This window comes from Phocoena phocoena, chromosome 2 (assembly GCF_963924675.1).
Source record: "Phocoena phocoena chromosome 2, mPhoPho1.1, whole genome shotgun sequence".
Lineage (NCBI taxonomy): Eukaryota > Metazoa > Chordata > Mammalia > Artiodactyla > Phocoenidae > Phocoena > Phocoena phocoena.
This window is the reverse complement of record NC_089220.1, coordinates 131,577,101-131,599,374: the sequence shown is the minus strand read 5'-3', so window position 1 is coordinate 131,599,374 and position 22,274 is coordinate 131,577,101. Positions and strand designations below refer to the sequence as shown.

Genomic DNA, 22,274 nt, shown 5'->3' with positions numbered 1-22,274 from the left:
ATAGGAATGGGTAGCTTAAAACAGAGAGTAGATTTTCCATTAGCTGAAACTTGATATAGAAGTTTCTCAAAGTTTTTCTACCACAAGTGAACATTTAATTTTGTTATTACATGCTTAGTGTTTATATGCTATCTTAAGTTATGTCATTCTACTACAAAGTAGAGTAGCAATTTGAGATCACCTAGTTAATCTGACCAATGTTGGGTCAAAGTTATACTCTGAATAATGATCGTATTGAGCAGCTCCCCAAATTTCTGTGGCATCCTTAGCTATTTATGAGAACAAACATAAAATAATCCATGATTTTGTATGAGCACCCCTACCATAATATATATATGTGTGTGTGTGTGTATATAAATAAACATATATATATATATTTAAATGAGGATCTTGATTCCATTGTTCAATTTCTTTTAAACATTATGAACAATGTGTAGGTCACAAATGGAAAATGCTAATTTATATAATCATACTTTGTATGTTTGTTTCATTTGTTTTAACAAATGCAATGTTTCTGGTTATTCAGAAACTTGATTTCATTTAATTGAGCTATTTCCTAGTCTTAAATCTACTCTCAAGGGACAGAAGGACAAAATTTTAAGTTAATCTTAAATGAGTAAATCCTGAAGTATTTGGGAAAATAGCCATGCTATTGTATTTGGTATTCCAAGTTAACTACCTTATAGTGAGGCATCCTCTTGGATGTATAGAAGATATTTAATAATTGGTTGGTTGGTCAATTTTATTGACCACTTCATAATGAAACCTGAGAAAAATGTAGCCTGATTTGTTCTTTAAAACTCTTTGTGACATAAGATAATATATTTCTCAGCCCTACCTAAAGAAGCAATACCTAGAGGATTCATTCAAGAGATATGTTCGTCTATGGCAATCTAAGTTCCTCAATCAGAGCTACCCTGGAACCACTGACTCCCTAAGATAGTATTTCTGTTTTTAGGTTTTCCCCCAGGAAAACGCAAGTGTCTTTATGAATCATTTTTCCTCATGATTTGGCATGCTTATATTCTTCATATCTATAGATATGCTTATATTCTTCATATCTAATTTCATAAAAATTATGGCAAACACATTTTCGGGTAGAAAGTGAAGAAATATTTGTAAGCTGAAGATTTGAGGTAATTTCTTAAAGTTACGTTTTTGGGGAAGGTTCAGATGGGGTCACCATAGCATCTGCATCGTGGAACATAGGGAAACCTGCGTGGTGGGGTGAGAAGCTTCCTTGGTGTCAGAGAAATCAGGCTTCACTGATTCTGACATTTTATAGGTGGTTCTGTTTTAATTCTGAGTAGTTGTTCCCTTGAATGGATATATTATATTCACTTGTTGGTGGACATTTGGGCTGCTGCCAGTTTTGTTGTTGTTGTTATTTGGAATGAAGCTGCCATGTTCTGAACATTTGTGCGCAAGTCTCTGGGTCATATGTTAAATATCTAGGAGTAGGAAAGCTTGAATTACAGAGGTGTATGCACAACTTTTTGAAAAACTGCCATGTGGTTTCCCAAATCAGGTATCATTTTGTATTCCTACCAGGAGTGTATAAGACCTCCAGTTGTTCCACATTGTCAACACTTTATGTCTTGTCAGTTTTCTTTTTTAATTTTAGCCTTTCTAATATGTGCTATTTCATAGGAGTTATTTGCATTTTCGTGATGGTTAATCAAGTTGGATGTCTTTCCATGTGCTTTTAGACATTCGTATAGATTTGTGTGTACGTGAAGAGTCTGATCAAATATTTCACCAATCTTTATTGAGTTGTCTTCTTACTAAGTTGTAAGAATTCTTTATATATTCCAGATACATGTTCTCTTTCAGTATATGTGTAGAAAATACTTTCTCCCATTTTGTGACTTTTTTTTTCATTTCTTAATTGTGTCTTCCAAAGAGCAAATGAAGAATAATTTCAATGAAGTTTCCTTTTTATTTTATTTACATTATTTTATTGTGCTTTTTTGTCCTAAGAAATCTTTGGCCTACCCTCCCCTATGCCAGAGGTTTTCTCCTATGTGTATTCTAGAAGTTTTGAAATTTTAGCATTTACTTTTAGATATTATGATTTATTTAATTTCTAAATATGGTAAGTGGTAAAGGTTAGTGATTTTTTTTTCCCCACACATATATCCAGTTGTTCCAGGGCCATTTGTTGAAAAGACACTCTTTTCTCCCATTGAATTACCTTGGCAACTTTCTTAGAGATCAGTTAATTACATATATGTGGATTCTATTTTCTGTTCCATTACTATAGCTTTATAGTAAACTAAATTACGTAGTATAAGCTTTATTTTTTAAAATTGCTTTGATTATTCTGTTATTTACATTTCAATATAATATTCAGAATCAGCTTGTCAATTTCTACAAAATTGGGATTGCTTGCATCTGTGGATCAATTTGTGAAGAACTGCCATCTTAACAATATTGAGTCTTATAATCCATGAACTAGTGGCATTTCTGTCCACTTCTTTCTGTGTTCTGTAACGTTCCTCAGTAATATTTTATAATTTCCAGGGAAGAGATCTTGCTCACGTTTTGTGAATTTTATTCCCATGTATTTTATGGGCTTTGGTTCTACTGTAAATGGAAAATCTTAAATTTTATTTTCCAGATTTTTGCTGCTAGTTTTAAAAATATAATTGATTTTTTAGAAGTAACTTTATACCCTGTCAGTGCTGGATTTGTTATTTCTAGGATTTGCTTTGTAGATTCCTTAGGATTTTCTATGTAAAAAGTCAGGTCATCAATAAAAAGCGACAGTATTGCTTTCCTCCTTTCTGATACTTATGCCTTTTATTTCATTTATTTTCCTTCATTGCAATGACTAGGACATTCAGTCCAATACTGAATAGGAGTAGTGAGAGCAGACATCCCTACCTTGTTTCTAATTTTAGAAGGAAATCATGCAGTTTTCTCCATCATAGAATCATTTTGTCTGTTCTAGAACTTCATCTAAATGGCATACAGTATGTGCTCTTTTTTGTATAAGGCTTCTTTCTCTCTCAGTGTGTTTTTGAGATTTATTCATGTGGTTGCATGCCTAAGTAACTTCCTTCCTAGCAAGTGTTGATTTTTTTAAAAGCAACTTCTCAAAGCATAATTTACATATTACAAACTATAGCCAAATATGATCAAATACGATAACTGTAAGATTTTTGTAAGTGTCCTTTATCAGATTGAGGAAATTCCTTCTATTCATTGTTTATTAATAGTGTTGAATTTTTGGTCAATATTTTTTTCCACATCTATTGAAATAATCAAGTGTTTTTTTCTCCTTTCTGTCAATGTGGTGAATTACATTGTTTTTTAATGTGAAACTAATCTTACATTCTTGGAACATATTCTACTTGGTCACACTGTAGTATATATTTTTCATATATTTCTTGATTTGGTTCACTATTATTTTCTTAAGGATTTTTGCATCTTTGTTCCTGTTGAATATTTGCCTGTAGTTTATTTTGTTATAATGGCTTTGTCAGGTTTTGGTATCAGGGTAACACTGGCTTCATAAAATTGGCTGTGAAGTGTTCCCTCCAACATAATGTTCTTTCTTCTTTGAATGTTTGAAAGAATTCAACAGTAAAAGCATTTGAACCTGAATTTATCTTGGTGGGGACATTTGTTCAATTTTGTTAAGTTGCATTTTTCAATAATTTTTTCCTTTGTTTAAATGGTCAAAGTTTTTGCCACAGAGTTATTCGTTTTATTTTCATCTCTACCTTTTATGCTTGCAATGTTTATTCTGTTAACTTGCAATGTAATTGTTGATATGTTGAATTTAGGTTACCATTTTATTAGTTTTTTATTTGTCTACTATGTTTCTTATTCCTATTTCCCTTTTCTTACCTTTTAGAATTCCATTTTAATTCATCTGTTGACTTTTTATCTATTCTTCTCTGCTTGTTCTTTACTGATTGGTCTAGGGATTAATCCTGTTAGACTCAAATTGCACATTTGGTCGCACCTGCTGTGGGTGGCAGCTTCGATCCCAATTCAGACACTGCTTTGAGTCTGCCCCATGTGTGTGGTACAGACCGTAGCAGAGTTCACATACAGAATTTGGGATTTTCTTTTGCTTACTCTCTCCTTCCAGTGTGTTTGTACACTCTCTGGTGGCCCTAATTGTCACTGACTCCTTTGCCTATATCCTTCATTCAGAAAGATGGCAAATTTTTCTGTTGAGTACCAACTGGTATCATCTCTGTGTCTGCAGCTGCTCTTGAGTCAAAAGGTGCAAGAAACGTTAAAGTGACTCCATTCAGATCTGAGTTCTTTTCCCAAGGTTTCAACTCCGCTGCAAAATTAAATAACTTTGTTTCAGACTCTCAGATAATTGGTCTCCCCTCCCTGCCAAGGGTTTCTATTTGTTTTTGCTAGAAGCTATTGCTAGGAAATTAATCCTTTATTACAGAAGTAGGAATTAGGCATTGATTTTTAAAATGTTTCTGAAGGTACTAGTCTCTCACTCTAAAAGAGTTTCAAGCCCTTTGAATGTGATATTTAAATGTGGCTCTCTTTTTTTTCTTTTTGTAAAACACTCTGGGCTTACTTACCTATACCTGGTGGAGGCAAATATTATGGCAAATGAGGTGTTTGTCTAACACAGCTGTCCCTCTAGTATTGGTTGACGCACAAGTAATTTTTTTGAAGACATTTTATAAATAGTTGATGATGAAAATAAATCAAAAATATGTTGTTTCCTATTTTTTTCTCAATAGTTTTAGGTCAGCCTCTTTTTACTTGAAATTATATTTAGAAATTTAAAAGAACAGTAAAACCCCACTTATCCAGTAGATACAAATTAAGAAATAGTAATCCTTTAGAACACAGTTAAAACCGCTAATCCTAAAAGAACTTTAAGAACAGGGAAAGGGAAATAGGTAACAATAAGGAAAATCACTAGTTTTACATAGTAGAGAAGTTGCTGTACTGTTTTCTCTACTTTTCTCTATGTTGTTCATAATGAAACAAAGCAAGACAAAAAAGTAAAAGAAAAAGAAAGCTTTAAAAAGCTAGGAAATTATAGGAAAAAATATATATTATGAAATAATAAATAAAAGAAAGTTGATAAAGCACACCAAATTAATAGACTGGAAGACATCAACAGTGTAATAATTTGCACTGAATCAAAAAGTATTTCAAAAATTCTGTACTTATTAAAAAATATAGAGAGATTTAGCATTAAAACAAAATATAATGTATAGACTGGGAGGCTAAAGGAAAATGTCATGATTTGCAGTTTATATGATTTTTCACACCACATCTCCAAAATTATACATTTGCAATCTCATAACAAGCAATAAGAGGGCTCAGAAATAATGGGAACAACATATAAATCAATGTTCCTGTACCTAGAAGTAACCAACTAAAGTATACATATTTGAAAATGACCCCATTTGTAATAGTATCAAAAGTGTTAAGTTACTTACAAAAAGTAACAAAACATATGCAAAATCATTATGGTGAAAGTAAAAAAGGTATTTTGAGATACATAAAAGAAGTCCTGAGTATATGGAGAAATAAACAGTCCTTATAATTCAGAAGGTCAATGTCAGGATTTCAGTTCTCTCTGAATTGACATATACATTAAAGGCTATCTGAATAAAAATTTCACCAGTAATTTTATAGAATGTTGCAAACTGATTTTTAAATACATGTGGAAGGATAAAGGGCAAAGAACGATCCGAGATAATTTTGATAGTGAAGTAATTGGGACTTACCCACTCAGATATCATCTGGTTATAAACTGCTGTTTAACAACATGGTCTTGGTGAAAGAACAATAATATAATTCAGTGGAAGGGATGAGAGGGTCCGTAAACAACCAACACAGTCATGTGGGAAGCTGATGTGTGACAGAGGTGGGCATGTAGATCAGTGAGCAAAGTATGGATCCCTTCAGTAATCTAATTCTGAAAGTTGACTGTACTCAATATTTTGTAATAACCAATAAGGGAAAAGAATCTGAAAAAAAAAAGATATATATGTGTGTATAACTGAATCACTTTGCTGTACACCTGAAACTAATACAACGTTGTAAATCAACTATAGTTCAATTTAAAAAAATGAAATAAAAATAAAAGTTGGCTATATGTGAGGATGGAGTTCAAATCGGATGCTTGTTTCCAACGATAAACCAAAAAGCATTTGAGACAAAACAAGGAACACGCACACATACACCCACACACACACAATTATCTTTTGGAAGCAAACACAAGGAAATTGCTTTATCACCTCAGGGTAGCATATGATTTCTTAAGTAGAACATTGAATATTAAATGGCAGAAATGCTAAAGTCAAAGATTAATATGTTTGACTATATTAAAAAGCAAGACACTGTTTCAACCTAAGTTTTCATTGATAAGAGAGTATAATGGAAAAATTGCAGAACATTCATTGGAATGGGGTACCATAGATCAGGTAAAATGAATATACTTGATTTATACATAACACCACCAATAGATCTATAAAACATAGTATTGAACAAAAAAATTCCAGAACGATCTCAACATTTTGATACTGTTTATTTCTAATATAAACCTTATGTCTCCTCAAGTGTCAAAGATTCACACTGATCATCATCTTCTTGTGGCCATGTAGCCTCAAAATGCGAAGATTTTAAGATTTTTATGGATAAACAACAAGGTCCTACTGTATAGCACAGGGAACTATATTCAGCATTCTGTGACAAACCATAATGGAAAAGAATATGAAAAAGAATACATACATATATATATATAAATATATATAACTGAGTCACTTTGCTGTACAGCAGAACTTAATACAACATTGTAAATCAACTATACTTCAATAAAATTAAAAAAAATATTTTAAAGAGACTTCAGAAAACTGAAGTTTTTATCCAAGATATTTGAATTTTTCAGCATTGGCAGCCTCTTTGAAAAGTAATCATTCTTTCTAGTTCATATACACTTCAGTGTTGTCATAAATTGGCCTGTGGCCAACCTCTTCGTGACTTTTGGATTTTCCACACTACTTTTCCTAAATTCTGGTACATTGAATCCAGCAGCAAAAAACTCTGAATAAGGTTGATAGGGTAATGAGGTTTCCAAATATGGGAACTCTATTCCAGAGTGTGACAGGCCAACTCATTTCTCTGTCTTCCTTATTCTGCTACCAGTTCTAAAACTGTGTTAGTCATCATGTGTGTATCTTTGTGTGTGTGTGTGTGTGTGTGTGTGTGTGTGTGTGTGTGTTTAACCTATTTGGAACTATATAGAGAATCCTGGGTTTAATCTCCTTAAGTCAATGAATAGGAATTGAAGATTGCTCCCATACTGCTTTTTCAAGCAGTCATTTTTGTCTGTGTCTTCCAATCAGGTGTTTTTAGTCACTGTCTGGAATTTTGAACTGTACATGATCCCACTGGCATTATCGCTCCTCTTTGTCTACAATTTCATCAGACCTACGTTGGGGAAGGTTGGCAGCATCCAGGACAGCCAGGTGAGCAAAGATTCCAATAATTCTGACATTTGACTAAAGAAAAAATGTGTTAGCAGTAAACCACCACCACCAAATCATGACCTGAGTCCCCTGCATTTGAGGAGCAACACTGCACATGTATTCATGTTACAGGGAAGATATTTATCATGTGTAATCTGGAGTCTTCTTCCTAGAGCATCTCGTGTTCCTGAGTCTTGGCCTGCCTTCTTAGCCTGAGTGAGCCATCTGGTTCTTGGTCAGCATTTCCATGCGGGCAGCACATGTCTGCGTGCCCATCTGGTTCTCCATAAGGTTCCTGGGAATGAGATTCTCAATCACTAGAGAAAAGCCTTTGGTGGCTCCTTGAGCCCCTTCAGGGCACACACAACTGGGAGGCTGCCTCAGGCCTCTCCATATAATTATCCTGTGCAATATTCTCCTCTAGGCTGAAGCCTCAGGGGATGCTCTGAGGCTTGCCAACTCCCAGGGAAATCAGAGAGTGCGTGGGCATGGGCCCCTCTGTTCTTGAGTGCCCAAGTTTTTCTTGCAATTCTCAAACTCGCCGTGGTGTTAAAGGAAGCACAGGCAAGGCCTCTTCTCAAAGACATCGCCCAGCATTTACTTTTCTTAATTTTTCTCCAGCTCTCCCTCCCCTACCCCTCTTATCCCAGCCCATAGAATCTTTTTCTGCTCTGGGTTAGAAGGAACTTGTATTTATAGACTTGCTTTATGATATAATCTTGGCATTCCAGATTCAAGAACCAAGTTTTTAAAACAAAAATCAAAGGTCTTGAGACTTGATAACATCCTTTAGAAAAATCACCTGCACATTAGGTTTTCTAAGACTCAAAAGCTGACCATCTTCACCTATTTTTCCTTATAAATGTTCTGATTATTTTAAGAAATCATCTCTGAAATAATGGATATTTAAGGAATGTTTCTGGTTTCATTTGGGATGGGGGAAATGAGTGTTATGGCCGGGAGTAAAACCTCAGACAAATTCCAAATTCTGTTCTGTTTGGTTTTTGACTGTGTAGTGCAATAAGCATGTGCATATATCAATAAATGAGGGGCCTGAAGATGCTAGAACCAAGTAACAAATAAATAGCTTTAAAGTACAGGTTTATGTAAGGACTAAGTTTCACAGAGGTACAGATGAGGGAAATTTTTACAGAGAAGCATCTGTTGTAAAAGTGCTGTCAACTAACATTTTTACAGTTTTAATCAGATTTTATTTTCCCAGGTATATATATGTATACGTTTATAGCATGTGTATATATATGTGTATGTGTACATGTGTATTTGTAGGCAGGTATATATATGTATATATGTGTGTGTATGTAAATATGGGTACATAAGTGTACTTGTGTGTGTATGCATATAAACATGTATGTGTGTGTATGAAACCTTTTAAATTTACTAAACATTTTCTAATTTATTACCTAATTTAATCTCGGTAACATAACCATGAAGAGTCAAGAACTACTGTTTTCATTTCATGCTTCATAAAGCTAACGTTCACAGTGGCAAAGTGATTTGCTCAAAGTCACACAGCAAAACAGTGCTGGAACAATGTCTCCAGCTGAAGACTTTGTCTCAAGATGAAGACTTCTGACTCCTAATTACATTAGAGTTTTTTCCTCCCATAACATGTTTCATTGTATTCATTTTTATCCATGTGCTTTTATGAAACATGCTTGTTGCCATCATTAAATAGGTTAGTTCTCCAGCATCAGTAAGTATCCCACAGACTGCTAGGTGGAGCTCCTAGGAATTCTGGGAGGTAATACAGTACTAGCCCTGAAGAAATTGCTCAGTAGTTTATGGAGGATAGCAGAGTACTGTCTGGATACTTCAGAGTTACTCCCTTATACAAGCATTATATTGACCATTCTTTTTTCTATTGGAACAATGGCATCTTATTAGCATGCCTGACCTTTGCAAGGTTAAGCAGAAAGGTAAGTGTTCAAATTGAAAATAGTCCTTGGTTTTCTGATACCCAGCATTCTTTTGAAGCTACCAAATCGTTGGATTGTGTACCAACATGTATTAGCTTTTAAATGTAGCAGTGATATGATTCAAGGGTACCTGTTAACTAGCCAAGATCTCTAAATGAATCTGAACAAGCCTCTGTGCACCACAGCTGGTGCTGGGGCCCCGGAACTAAAGGCAGTCCCCCCTTTAGTCCAGATCTGAGCCTTGAGTTTCCTTCCCTCACCTGCCCCTCACCCACCCTGAAGCCCAAGGAAAACAAGAATGCCATATAGAAACCTGTAGCTTATTCTTGAGATTGATTACGTTCAGACTGATGCATTTAATACTGTCTAATGTTTCGGTAATGGACCCAGAGGAAAAGTGCAGTCATTCTGACGATGAGCCCAGCACAGACGGAGTGTGGTGTTCTCAGCCTTAACACAGCAGCTGCTTCATTTGTCAGACTCAGAACAAAACTGTTTACAGATAGTACAACTCCGCAATGCATTTTTAAAGCTGGCTGCCTTCGAAAGGCACTCCCCTAATAGCTTTATTTATACTTAACAGTTTTATGTAGATTATACATATTGTTTACAACCTTGGCAAGGCATCCCTTAACTTTAAAAGTGTCCTTTTTAAAGAAGTTACAGTGTTTTGTTTTGTTTTGTTTTTGTGGTACGCGGGCCTCTCACTGTTGTGGCCTCTCCCGTTGCGGCACACAGGCTCCAGACGCACAGGCTCAGCGGCCATGGCTCACGGGCCTAGCCGCTCCGCAGCATGTGGGATCTTCCTGGACCGGGGCACAAACCCATGCCCCCTGCACCGGCAGGCGGACCCCCAACGACTGCGCCACCAGGGAAGCCCTACAGTGTATTTTAAAAAGACTAGTGTTGCAATGATATAGGAAAACTTTAAGCATGAGTACGCATTTCATTCGTAGTCGGTAATTTCGGTTGACGTTTTATTACAAATTATGGATTTTCCTTACAGGAGAGCACGGACATAGATGAGGAGAAGTATGAAGATGACAAGGTGGGTGTGCTCGAGAAAGGACACAAAGGGGGAACATGACTGCTTCCAGTGTTCTAGCCGGTTGAGTCAAACTATATATATATATATATATATATATATATATTATTTATTTATTTTTTTTTACTACTATAGGGTGACCAGTATAGCGATATTCTCATAATGTATAAAGGGTATCCCTTTTTTAAGATTCTTAAAATGAGGATGAAAAGGGACGAAATATAAGGAATAACTGAAATGTTATAGAAGCATCCCTCTAGGAGGCCTGTCATTTGAGGCAAAGATTAGCCTTCCCCTTGGTGGATGAAAGGTAGATGAAAGGTAGCCCAGGAAGCCAAAAGTAAATCAAGTGCAATCACTATTCCTTTAGGCTCATGTCTGCACTCTGCAGGGTGGTCACCCGCTTCAGAACCTGTCACTTGCCCAGCTGTTGCTGGCAACGTTTTCAGCTCTACGTCTGTGTACATCTGTCCTTTCTCTCCTCCTGGGAGATTCTCTCAAATCTGCTACTTTTTGTTGTCATTACGCTTTCAGACAAACCTTCTGGAATAAAATGAAAAAAAAAAAAAAAGTGAAATGCCAAATGAGATGCTACTAGCTTCATGGCCGCCCAGTCCCCTAGAACCTATGGGTCTACAGGGCTAGGGTGATAGTGTGTAGAAGGCTGACAGGAGAGGAAAGGGGCGAACGGGGGAAACTTAAGAGTTAAGTATCCAATATAAAATGTCCAGAAAATAGAAACGAATTTAAAAACACTAGCTCCATGACACAGACAGCCTTAAAATTAATTGAGCAAGCCAGATGGTTTTGCCCATTTGAAGGATGCTGGGCAGATTACAAAGTAAATCTTATTTGTTGTGCTAAAATGATTATTAACAGCAAAGTAATAAAGTATATATATTTTTTAAAGGGAATTGACCCTTTTTAGAATGAAGGTCCCAAGATGCAACTTTCTTCTTCTTCTTTTTTTTAATTAATTAATTATTTTTTTGGCTGCTTTGGGTCTTAGTTGCTGCACGCGGGCTTTCTCTAGTTGCAGCGAGCAGGGGCTACTCTTTGTTGCAGAGCACGGGCTCTAGGCTGGCGGTCTTCAATAGTTGTGGCTCACGGGCTCTAGAGCACAGGCTCTGTAGTTGTGGTGCACCGGCTTCATTGCTCCATGGCATGTGGGATCTTCCTGGACCAGGGATTGAACCTGTATCCCCTGCACTGGCAGGCGGATTCTTAACCACTACACCACCAGGGAAGGCCTGCAACTTTCTTCTTGATGAATTGACGTGAGTGGCTTCTGAGTGATGTAACTCCTTGAACATTAAAATAGTCATAGCTAAGCTAATGTGCATTAGGGGTTGTTTAACCAAAGGAAACACAGGTATTGATTAAATTATTTTAAACCTACATTAGGCATAATTATCAATTTTATTAACCAAAGTTTGGAAGTGAAGAAGATTTCTTTCTCTTGGACCAAGTCTGTGTAAACGAGCCACCCCATGGAAGGAGGATGCCATCCACCCTTGAGAGATAATTGTGACCATGGGGCTTTGTCCCATCTGATAAAGGAGACATCTAACAAGAAGGCAATGGATGAAAAAGTGGTGTCGATGAACTGTCAGGCAACAGATTGAGCCATGAAAGTCTAGACCAGTGTTTTTCACCATCTAACCTTCCATCGTGGTCCTTCAAGGGCTGTCTGGGGGCCTGGGGGTGTGGAGGTAGAGCCATTTGGGCTGTGCATCAAGCTTTTCTGGGCAAGGATAACTGAGTTGGAACTACAACATCTACATGCATGAGCCTGGGAGCTCTTGCGTTCATCCAAGCACAGCCCTCCACGCAACAGTTGTGGCAGCCCATCCCACACTGAGGATGTTGGCTCTGGGGTTCTTCATGTCTCCTCCAGGGCCATTCCATTCTTGAGATACTTTGATTGTAGTATGTTTGTAGGGCCTTTAATAGCCCCATGTGGCCATGTTTGTTTTGCTTCCTCAATTTCATATTTCTGTGGAAACTTCTAGAGGAATAAGTCTGAAATGAAATGTTGACTTCTGTTTGTGCCTCTTCTGCTGAACACACGCCTTCTATTGTGAGGGGATTTTGGCAAACTTTGCAGTCTTTTTGCACGTCTCTTCACTCTCACTCCTCTAAGAGATGGGTAAACTAGAGCAGTTTTCAACTTTTAAGACTTCGGGAGCATACATCCATCTATATATTATTACACTTCATCATTTCTTCTCCATGTAGAGCAGCCTCCATGCCTGGGATGGGTCCCTCAAGCACACAGGCCCTGGGCTACTGCCCTCCACAGTGTGCTGACTCCAAGGGCTTCTGTTGTGTGTTCGACATGACAGACGGGCTTCTGGGAACTGTAACACACCCAGTGAGAGATGAACTGTTTACAGATTATAAACACACAGCCGTCTCCTTCCAAACCAGAAGAGGAGAGGAACTCCTTTCTACCCAAACAATCCATCTTGAAAGTGACACTCCTTAATTGCCAGCACCCCTTCCCACCAAATACCATCATGGACGACTGTGGAAGATGAAAGCATGCTGGGGCCCCTTGGCACAGCTTCCTTGGGAGATGGACACATTCCCATATTCTGCCTGTCTCTGATGCACAGGCCAGGACATGGTCTGGGGTCTGTCATCTTTTTATTGTCTGGAACAGGGATGGTTGTAAAATGACATCACTATAGCCTCTTGCTTCTTCTCATTGTTGAAAGTCCATGGAAAATGACCTGCATTTTTAGAAACCAAATTAGGCTCCACAGTTTTGCCTTCCTTTCTTTTTGTGGACTTTCAGTCACAATGTAGAACTTTCAGGTCACTAGTTTTTTGGCTTTTAGGAAACTAAATGTACAAACTAAACTTTGAGGAGAGGAGATTTTTCTTTCTTATACCTGATGGCTCCACACAAGAAATTGCTTGTTACAAGTAGAGTTTGCTGGGGACCCCAGAACAAACAGATAACGTCTAAGTTCAGCCAACGGCAATCAGCTGACATTTCCTATTTGTATTAGATTCCATATGTGGAATTCTTCTATGTGGACCTTATTTGTACAGATGGATTACAATGAAAATTGCATTAATTTTCTACACAGTAAAGGTCAGTAATTGAAGCGTGAACCAAGAAACTATTGTGTAAAATGCTGTATCTCATATTTAGGAAAGGTCATGCAGGGCAATAATATCTTGTTTTCATTGCAGAAGGTATAAATACTTGCATTAGAGTTTCTTTTCTTTTTTCCAGCCCAACAATCACTTAGGTAGAATATTTCAGCATTTACTAGTAACATCAGGAAGAAAGAATCATAAGGGCATGTAATAAAAAAAAAAAAAAAACTGCCTATTGCTATCATAAAGAGACTGCATTGTGATGCCTGCATTGTGGGTTGGTTTGTTTTTAACTCAGCTGTCAGAAATAGGACTTGAATCGTCTGTTCTTTTAAGATTATCAATGAGTTCACAATTGCTTTACAGTGTTTGGGGGGTGGGGATCATCCTTTCATGTCAGTTATGGGTGAAAAACAGATATGGATGTTTTCCTTTAAGAAAATAAGAAATATCTGATACATTTTTGTTGATTGATGGTGGAACGTGGTGGAACATTTTATAATGAAAGGATGCAGATGAATATTATATCTCTATTCTCTTTTCACAAATTAGGATGATATTATTAAAATTTAAGTATATTTTAAACCATCAATCTTAGTTGTAAAAATGATTTTCATCCTACAAATAGATGAGTTCACTCATCATTACCCAGGCAGAGCCTTCTTAGAGAGAGAAGGATGTGGCGTATATATCAATTTTTATTATGTATCAATATTTAGGAATTCTTGTTGTAAATTAACCTCATAGTCCTTTGGTTGAGTTGTTCAGGGCCAGCATAGCTCATGCCCTGTGTTTTCTTGTTCCAGAAAGAGAAGATGATCTATAGTATCTCAACCAGGGAAGACTCGTTCTTGGAGGAAGTCTTCTTACAATTTAGTAGTGAGAGTAGTTTTGTTTATGATTCCTTTGTGCCTTCTTAAGAATGTCAGAAACAAAGCAAATTAGTTTGATCAGTGATTTTTTTTTTTGTAGCTATTGACTAAGCCATGGTACTTTAAGATGGTGTAATATTTTTAAGAAAATGAAAAGTCAGGTAATATCTTTGAAAGGTTAACAATAGTTGAATACACACACATATTTTCAAGGCATATACAGTCTATATACAGGGTATGTTGTAGAGGACCTACTTATGGATAATTTTCAGGGGAATAAAGTAAATGGTTGTTCCGATGTAACTCCTTTTAATTTGAATTAATATTATATTCAGTGATGAAGTGATTTAATTGCTAACATTTCAACTGTGCCATCTTACTTCCAAGACTTTAATATTAAAATGGATTCCAGCCAATTCTTAATTATCAGTTTATGCATGTTTTGCATGAAAAGGGATCAGCTTCCCTATTTCCTGCCGTCTTTTCTCTGAACCATTGATTTGCTCACATCCCTTTTAAAAACTCAAACTTCCATTCTTAAAAACGTTTGGCTTCATTACCTTCAGAAATAATCCAGAAATGTTATTAATCTGACATTTGAAGCATTATTCTGCTACCAGGTTCACTAATAGCCCCAGTACTTATGGATTTTCTTTGTGATTTCTACTGTAAGGATTATACTTGGTAGGTTACTCCCAAATATTGTGAAATATGGTGTGCCAGACTATAAATTAGATGGATTAGCCATCCTTTTATTAGCTAATGTGCACTAACTGGTGCTCTGACGTTATAGACTATACTACATCTGGATATTTATCTTGCTGTGGTCTAAAATTTTTACATTATGCTAATATAGAATACATTGGACATTGTATCTCAATTATCCACAAGTCATTATTTTTCTGAGGATAGTAACCATTCCTACAAGAGGAATTTCCTATTGAAATCCACTCTGTTTCAGTGTGGTTTGCCTTAAGTCCCAATTATCCAATGAGTTTGCAAGGTAATTGATAGATAATTTGCAAAATAATTGGTAGAAAGGTGGGGACATCACTTTTTCTTCAAGGGAATATAGTAATTTAAAGTAAGTAATAAATGACACAAAAATAATAATTTAAAATGAGACCATTTTGAGTAAGAATTATTTAAATGATTAGATTTATAAGATTATTCTTATTTGTAGAGTGTTTACAATTTGCAGGCTGTTTTTATACGCTTTAGCTCATTCAGTACTCAAAGTAAACCATTAAATTTGATATTATTTTCCCCATATGCTAATGAACTAACCCAGGTGAAGAGAAATATAATAATGCATCAGAGATTTCCCAGCCAGGATAGTAGCGAGACTCAAATCCAGCCCTTCTGATCTAAATCCTGTTTATTTTGGGCTATGTTACATTGTTATGAAGGAAACATGTCATTAATTTATTGGTCCATGTTTCCGCATTATTATTGACAACCTTTATGGAGTGTTTTCTCTGTATCTGTGATTGCTACTTTCATCAGAATTTGTATACTATGTTGGGTGTTAGCGATGCAGTGCCTGGGTGAGTCAGGACTGCTAAAGGTGATGTTTGAGCTGAGTCTTAGGTGATAAATATTTTATCTTCTACCCTCCTCATTCCCCCACCTCAAAGAAAGATAAAGGACACGCACAGCTAAATCAGTAACTGCAGCTAATTGTGTGTTTACCTATGGTAGTGACAGTTATAGAAAACCATTAGCCCTGTTTGCCTTGTAATGGCGTGGCATCTGTCAATTGGCTCAGAGAAACTTTTAAGGAAATCAATCTTCCCAGGGTCTAATTCCAAATATTTTTTTTTTCCAAATTGTTCCCAATTTTTCAAAACTGTTTCTTCAACATCTTCCTCATGATGATGTTTATTCCTTTTACTTTTTCAGCCCTCTCATTTGATCCCTGATGAGAATCCTGTTGCAGGCCAAAGAAACATGTTGGTAAATACCAGTCGGTGTAGAAGGAAGGGCTCTATGTAATGAACAGATAGTTAGAGCAGTTTATAACTACTTAGAAATGATACTGGTTCAAAATCCAGTCTGTTTCGTATTCATTTCCCAAAGCAAAAATACTACTTGAGAAGGAAGTATTCTCCTGAAAGACTGCAGACTTTTCCCCCCATTTTAATAGCATACCATGAAGGGGTGTGTGTGTGTGTGTGTGTGTGTGTGTGTCCGTCCATGCACACAGGACGTAGCTCATGGGAAGAAACCTTAAAGACAGTTCCCAGTGCATTAAGCCAGATTCCCAAAGAACAATTTTTAATCTCATGTATCAGAAATATTACTTTTTGTTCTTTGTTATGACAGATGCTGAGAGGTTTTTTTTTTTTCCCCTGCTAAATGCCACTCAGTCTATTTCTGATGTTTATAATTCTTCAGGTTTTCAAATTGCAGGCTTTTAATATTCAGTGGGATGAAACAGACCAAACAGATTCCCATTTAAAGTCTAAAGTCGTATTTTTGCGTTATCTTTGCCCTGGGTGGTTGGCATTACTGGGACGATCCTGAGATAGAAATTTTGCATCAATCCCTTGTGGGAATCCTGTGACAAATACTACTCAGTTTTTAAGCATGTCCCAAGAATCTTTCCTGACGTGGTCAATTTTCAGGACTAGCTCTTTGGTTTTGCTTAGGTAATTAATAGAGAAATGAGAATTTTTTTTCCTGAACCAGAACATGTGGGAAAGATTTAAAGTAGCATACTGATTATATAATGAATTTTTAGCTGTAAATTCATTTTGATGGTGTTAATTCTCTCCCAGAGGCTCGAAGCTAGTTTATTGCACCTACAGTGCTATGCTCTTTGGAGACATTGGGGAAGCCAACAAAGCCTTGAAGAAGAAAAAAATCTACTGCATGACTGATTCATTTATTTATTTATTGGCTTTGTTCTTAAAGAACAACCATGTTACAACACAGGCACATTATTTGTTCTTCAGTCAACTGTCTCTAAAACTTAGCCACTAAAGACTCAGTGTTGTTTTTCTTTTTATTTTTGACATTTTATAAACAAAAGGACAATGAAAAAATGATGATCTTACATACATTTCATATAATAATATGCATTTTTAGGTTACAGATTTGGAGTTTGTCATTATTTTTCGTACAAGTATCATTACAATTACATTATTATTCTTACAGTCATTCTCTGTAATATATAACAAAGCAAAGGAACCTTTTGAACTTTGAATTCTGGATCTGAAAATTTCCATGCTTTCATCTCTTCTGTTATACGTTATTACCTATTTGCTCATAAAGTAGCCCTAAATCATGCGAATTTTACTTATGCCTTGGTGTTGTTTTCAAGTAATGAGAAGTAAAATCCATTCTTTCTGAAATGAAGGAATCTAAAAATACGTGTTCAGCCACAATTATCTTGTTCATTGGTTTAATCACACCAGTGGCCATCACTATTTTTATTACACATTTCCCTCTATAAATTAGAAGCCTTATATGTTAAGGAAAAATATAAGCACATGTGATAACAGTTTCCTTTTTCTGAATGAATCACTGTTACTCTTCCTAGGCAATTTGGTAGCAGCCGCAGATGTAATGCTGTGTTTGCTAAACTGTGTTATCACCACATTCCCTGGTTCAATCTGAAATGTGTAAATAAAGCCAGCATGATGCAGATAGAACTGCCAGATGATCTTTCGTACAACGCAGGGCAACATGAGTAGACTTGTCCTGGAAGATCGTTGCTTTTGAAACTTAAATGAACCCCAGGATTCTTTAAACTAGACAAAAGGTTATTTGTTCTTTTGTCTCTTCGCATTCTTGAAGGGCAAGGACTTATGTTTATGAAGCACCTGGAGTGTACCAAATGATTTGCATATGATACAATATTTAATTCTCCAAATACTCCAGTCAGGGTCAGGATTATGATCTCCCTTTTCCAGATAGCAGAATTGTGACTCAGAACCCAGTAGGAACTTGACATGATCACAAAGCTCGTAGATAACAAGACCCATGTTGAACTCACTTCCCTCTGACTCCATAGCCTGTGATTAATAAAATATGCAGGCCTGTGGAGTTGGTACAGCTTAAGTTTTTTTTGTTTTTTGTTTTTTTCCCCCTAACTTTGCATCTGTTGTAAACCCTGGCTACTCCAGCTCCTAGGTAAGAATGAATGCATTTTGTTATAATGTAAATTATGGTATGTATTTTATGCAAATTATACATAAAGTTTGCTAAAATGTTTAGCAAGAAAAGTTAAAAAATAAGTAAGAATGGAAAGAAATGTTTTTCCCCAAATATTTTCAAAAAGTGTAGTTTAACATACATTCTCATGAAAACTGGGCAAATAATACTAGAAATGAACAGTCGATAGAAATATGTAACTGAATGAAATGTCTACAAATCATGTATTATATAGTGAGTCTAGAGAACAGAGATCCATAGACACTAAAGAAGCAAATGACAAAAAGAACAAGTGTGAGCTGAATGTGTACCTTGTGAAATGTCCACTAGGAAATGTCCACTCTTCCTTTGGGCTTAATAGTCCTGGACTGGAATTCTCTGCCACATATAGGTGAACATAGACAAATGTGGACATAGACACATCACTTAACCTCTTTGTACCTTGGTTTCCTATTAATGGAAATGCTAATATCAAAGACATATAACATGTCCATTGGTATACTGGCAGATATAATTAAAGACCCATGAAATCAATAGTACATGTTTTAAAAGGTAAAGTTTGCAGTGTAGAGAGTGAAAAGAACATTTGCTACTAGAATGATGAAAAGAGTAGAGGTGTGATGCAAATTGAAAGAACAAGACTGTAGTTGGTGTGGACTGGCATCCCTAGGAAAGATTTCATGAAGGCCAGGAGTATAAGTTGGACCTTTAGGTCATTCTGCTGGAGTTGGGAGCCTGGAATCTTACTTCTTACTTCTTACTGTTTGATAATGCTTTTTCAGTGAGTAAATAATAATAATAAAGAGTACATGTTTAATGAATAATCAAGTACTGACAATCCATTTCTCAAGATAATTGTTGACAGACTAACTGATGAACGTCTGTTCACATTTACTGTCTACCACTGGGACCATGATCACATCACTGAAACATGTAAACTTAAGTTACAAACCTGCTAAAGAGCCTTCAGCTGTCAATAGTTACTTTTAGAAGACTATTTCTGGAAACATGATGTTAATTTACACAGCCCGAAAGATGTGTTTACAAATCTCTCTGTGCAGCATGACTTTTCTTTTAGATCAAATGACTGTTCTTCCACATTTATCTCATCTTCCATTCCAAGGTTTAATTATGCATGTATGAAAAAGGGCAAGGAAGGTATTAATGTGTTGACTTCAATTGCATCAATATATTAAAAACCTTGTGAAGAGTCAAATGATACCAGTCTTATTAGCATGCCGTCAAATGATTCAAACAGAATATCAAATAAGTTAATTCTGAAATTGTTGTACTCATACAATGCCTCAATCAATGAGGCATGATTATTGCTAATTGAAAACTTTTCCAATACGCCACCATGATGACTTGAAATTATGATTTTTTTTCATCCACTATATGGAATCAAAATAAAGCTTTTGCAAGTTAATTTTACAAACAATGAAATCTCTGACAGCAGGAATGCTATTGTAAATTTAGTTTAAACATTTAGCATTGAGGGTTATTTAATTTTGTAGTGATAATGTGAATGCAGATTTCGATGAAATACAGCATCATGGCTAATAAGATATTCATATAAATTGAAGGGATCTTTGAAGCAGAAATGTACAATTGATAGATCATGGTGCCCTGACTATCCATGATCGCATACAGACAAGTGATAATGCACCACCAATTGAATTAGAAGCTGTAGTGTCCACATTTATAAATATTTTATGTATACAGAGTTGGGATAGCAACAGCAGTTTTCATGGCAGAGATATGTTCGGATATAAAAATATACTTTCAGCATGGCAGTGTGCACTTTGTTTTTGCTGCCAGTCGTCCATCCATCAATCTGATTTTAAGAATGTTTGAGGGCTTCCCTGGTGGCGCAGTGGTTGAGAGTCTGCCTGCCGATGCAGGGGACGCGAGTTCATGCCCCGGTGCGGGAAGATCTCACATGCCGCAGAGCGGCTGGGCCCGTGAGCCATGGCCGCTGAGCCTGCGCGTCAGGAGGCTGTGCTCCGCAACGGGAGAGAGGCCACAACAGTGAGAGGCCCGCGTACCGCAAAAAAAAAAAAAAAAAAAAAAAAATTAAAAAAAGGGCTTCCCTGGTGGCGCAGTGGTTGAGAGTCCGCCTGCCGATGCAGGGAACACAGGTTCGTGCCCCGGTCCAGGAAGATCCCACATGCCGCAGAGCGACTGGGCCCGTGAGTCATGGCTGCTGGGCCTGCGCATCCGGAGCCTGTGCTCCGCAACGGGAGAGGCCACAATAGTGAGAGGCCCGCATACAGCAAAAAAAAAAAAAAAAGTTTGAAACCTTTGAAGAACTCTCAGTCAACTTAAACATTCCCCAAAGCTATTGAACTCTTGTGAAAAAAAGAAATCTTTTAAATGTTTGTTGCATTTTGGTCGTATCAGTTGGAATTTTTTTTTTTTTTTTTTTTTTTTTTGCGGTACGCAGGCCTCTCACTGCCGTGGCCTATCCCATTGCGGAGCACAGGATCCGGACGCGCAGGCCCAGCGGCCAAGGCCCACGGGCCCAGCCGCTCCGCGGCCTGTGGGATCCTCCCGCACCGGGGCACGAACCCGCGTCCCCTGCATCGGCAGGCGGACTCTCAACCACTGCGCCACCAGGGAAGCCCAGTTGGAATATTTTTAATCAAAATTTTTGATGACTGAAAATGCTAAATAACTTCATCTTTGGAAGCCTTTACTAAATGGAAGTGAATTTTACAAGAACTGGCATAAAAGATATTTAATTTTTTTTCTTTACAAAAGAAAGGGATATTCAGCACAAAGCAAACTGTGAGGTCAAATAGTTGACCTATTTTTGCACGATTCAGTGTTTAAGTTCTGAAGTTACACTTTGGATTATCTCAATTTGTGGGATAAAAAAAAAATTTGATTTTTAATAGGATAAATATAAATTCTACCCAGGAATGGAAGGAAATTGAGAAGCCTTTAATTTTTCAGCATAAATTTTGTGGAGAATCATAGAGACAATTTATTTAAAGTTTTATCTTGAAAAAAGATTGACAGAGAAAGTTCGTATGAATGGATACAAGATATCATGACTTTGAAATTATTTGGACAGAAATATATACAGATTTCAATATTTAAAATATAGAATTGAGAATTTTCTTCATGTATCACATTTTTGTTGTGAGTTTTCAAGGTACTTCAGTGCCTGGAGAGAGAGTCTTTTTGTAATTGAAATTATGGCCTACAGTAGAGTCAATTAAAGGTGTCAATTTAATGACCATTAAGTGCAATTCTGAAGATAAGTAAGAACAATTTTCTGAAATATTATAAGTGAAAAGATGACATTAAAGAAGTACACTTTTTGGAAAAGTAATCTTAGCATGGGACTATGAACAGATATAACTAGGAAACAAATTAAATATATGAATATGTAGCATGGATAATCATTCTTCATGTATCATTTTAAAATTCAGATAATATAAGCACATCTCTTTTGTTCTAATGCATGTAAAATATATTTTTTTATTTTGAAACAATATTATGAAAATTAAATGAAATAACTTTATAGATCTACTAATAAACCAAGTTGTCAGTTGATAAATATTTCAAAAATTTATAATTCTGATTGCTTTCACTCTTAAAAGTGTACAGATACGGTTCATAAATTATGCTGGTACCCTATATACAGTGGAATTCTTTGGCCTAGTCTTTAAAT

At 36.3% G+C, this 22,274-nt stretch overlaps 1 protein-coding gene across 4 annotated transcripts in view; it reads left to right on the top strand.

Moving 5' to 3' along the window:
* Positions 1-22,274, top strand: part of MCTP2 (multiple C2 and transmembrane domain containing 2) — a 190,845-nt gene that overhangs the window by 146,461 nt on the left and 22,110 nt on the right. Inside the window, exons 17-18 of one of the 4 annotated variants that reach the window (XM_065872660.1) lie at positions 7,350-7,472; positions 10,416-10,457. The exons of 1 other annotated variant lie outside the window; for it this stretch is intronic. In XM_065872660.1, the coding sequence (XP_065728732.1) occupies positions 7,350-7,472; positions 10,416-10,457 (165 nt within the window). The remainder of the gene's footprint in view (positions 1-7,349; positions 7,473-10,415; positions 10,458-22,274) is intronic. 2 more of the 4 variants (XM_065872662.1, XM_065872661.1) reach the window with 2 other exon arrangements.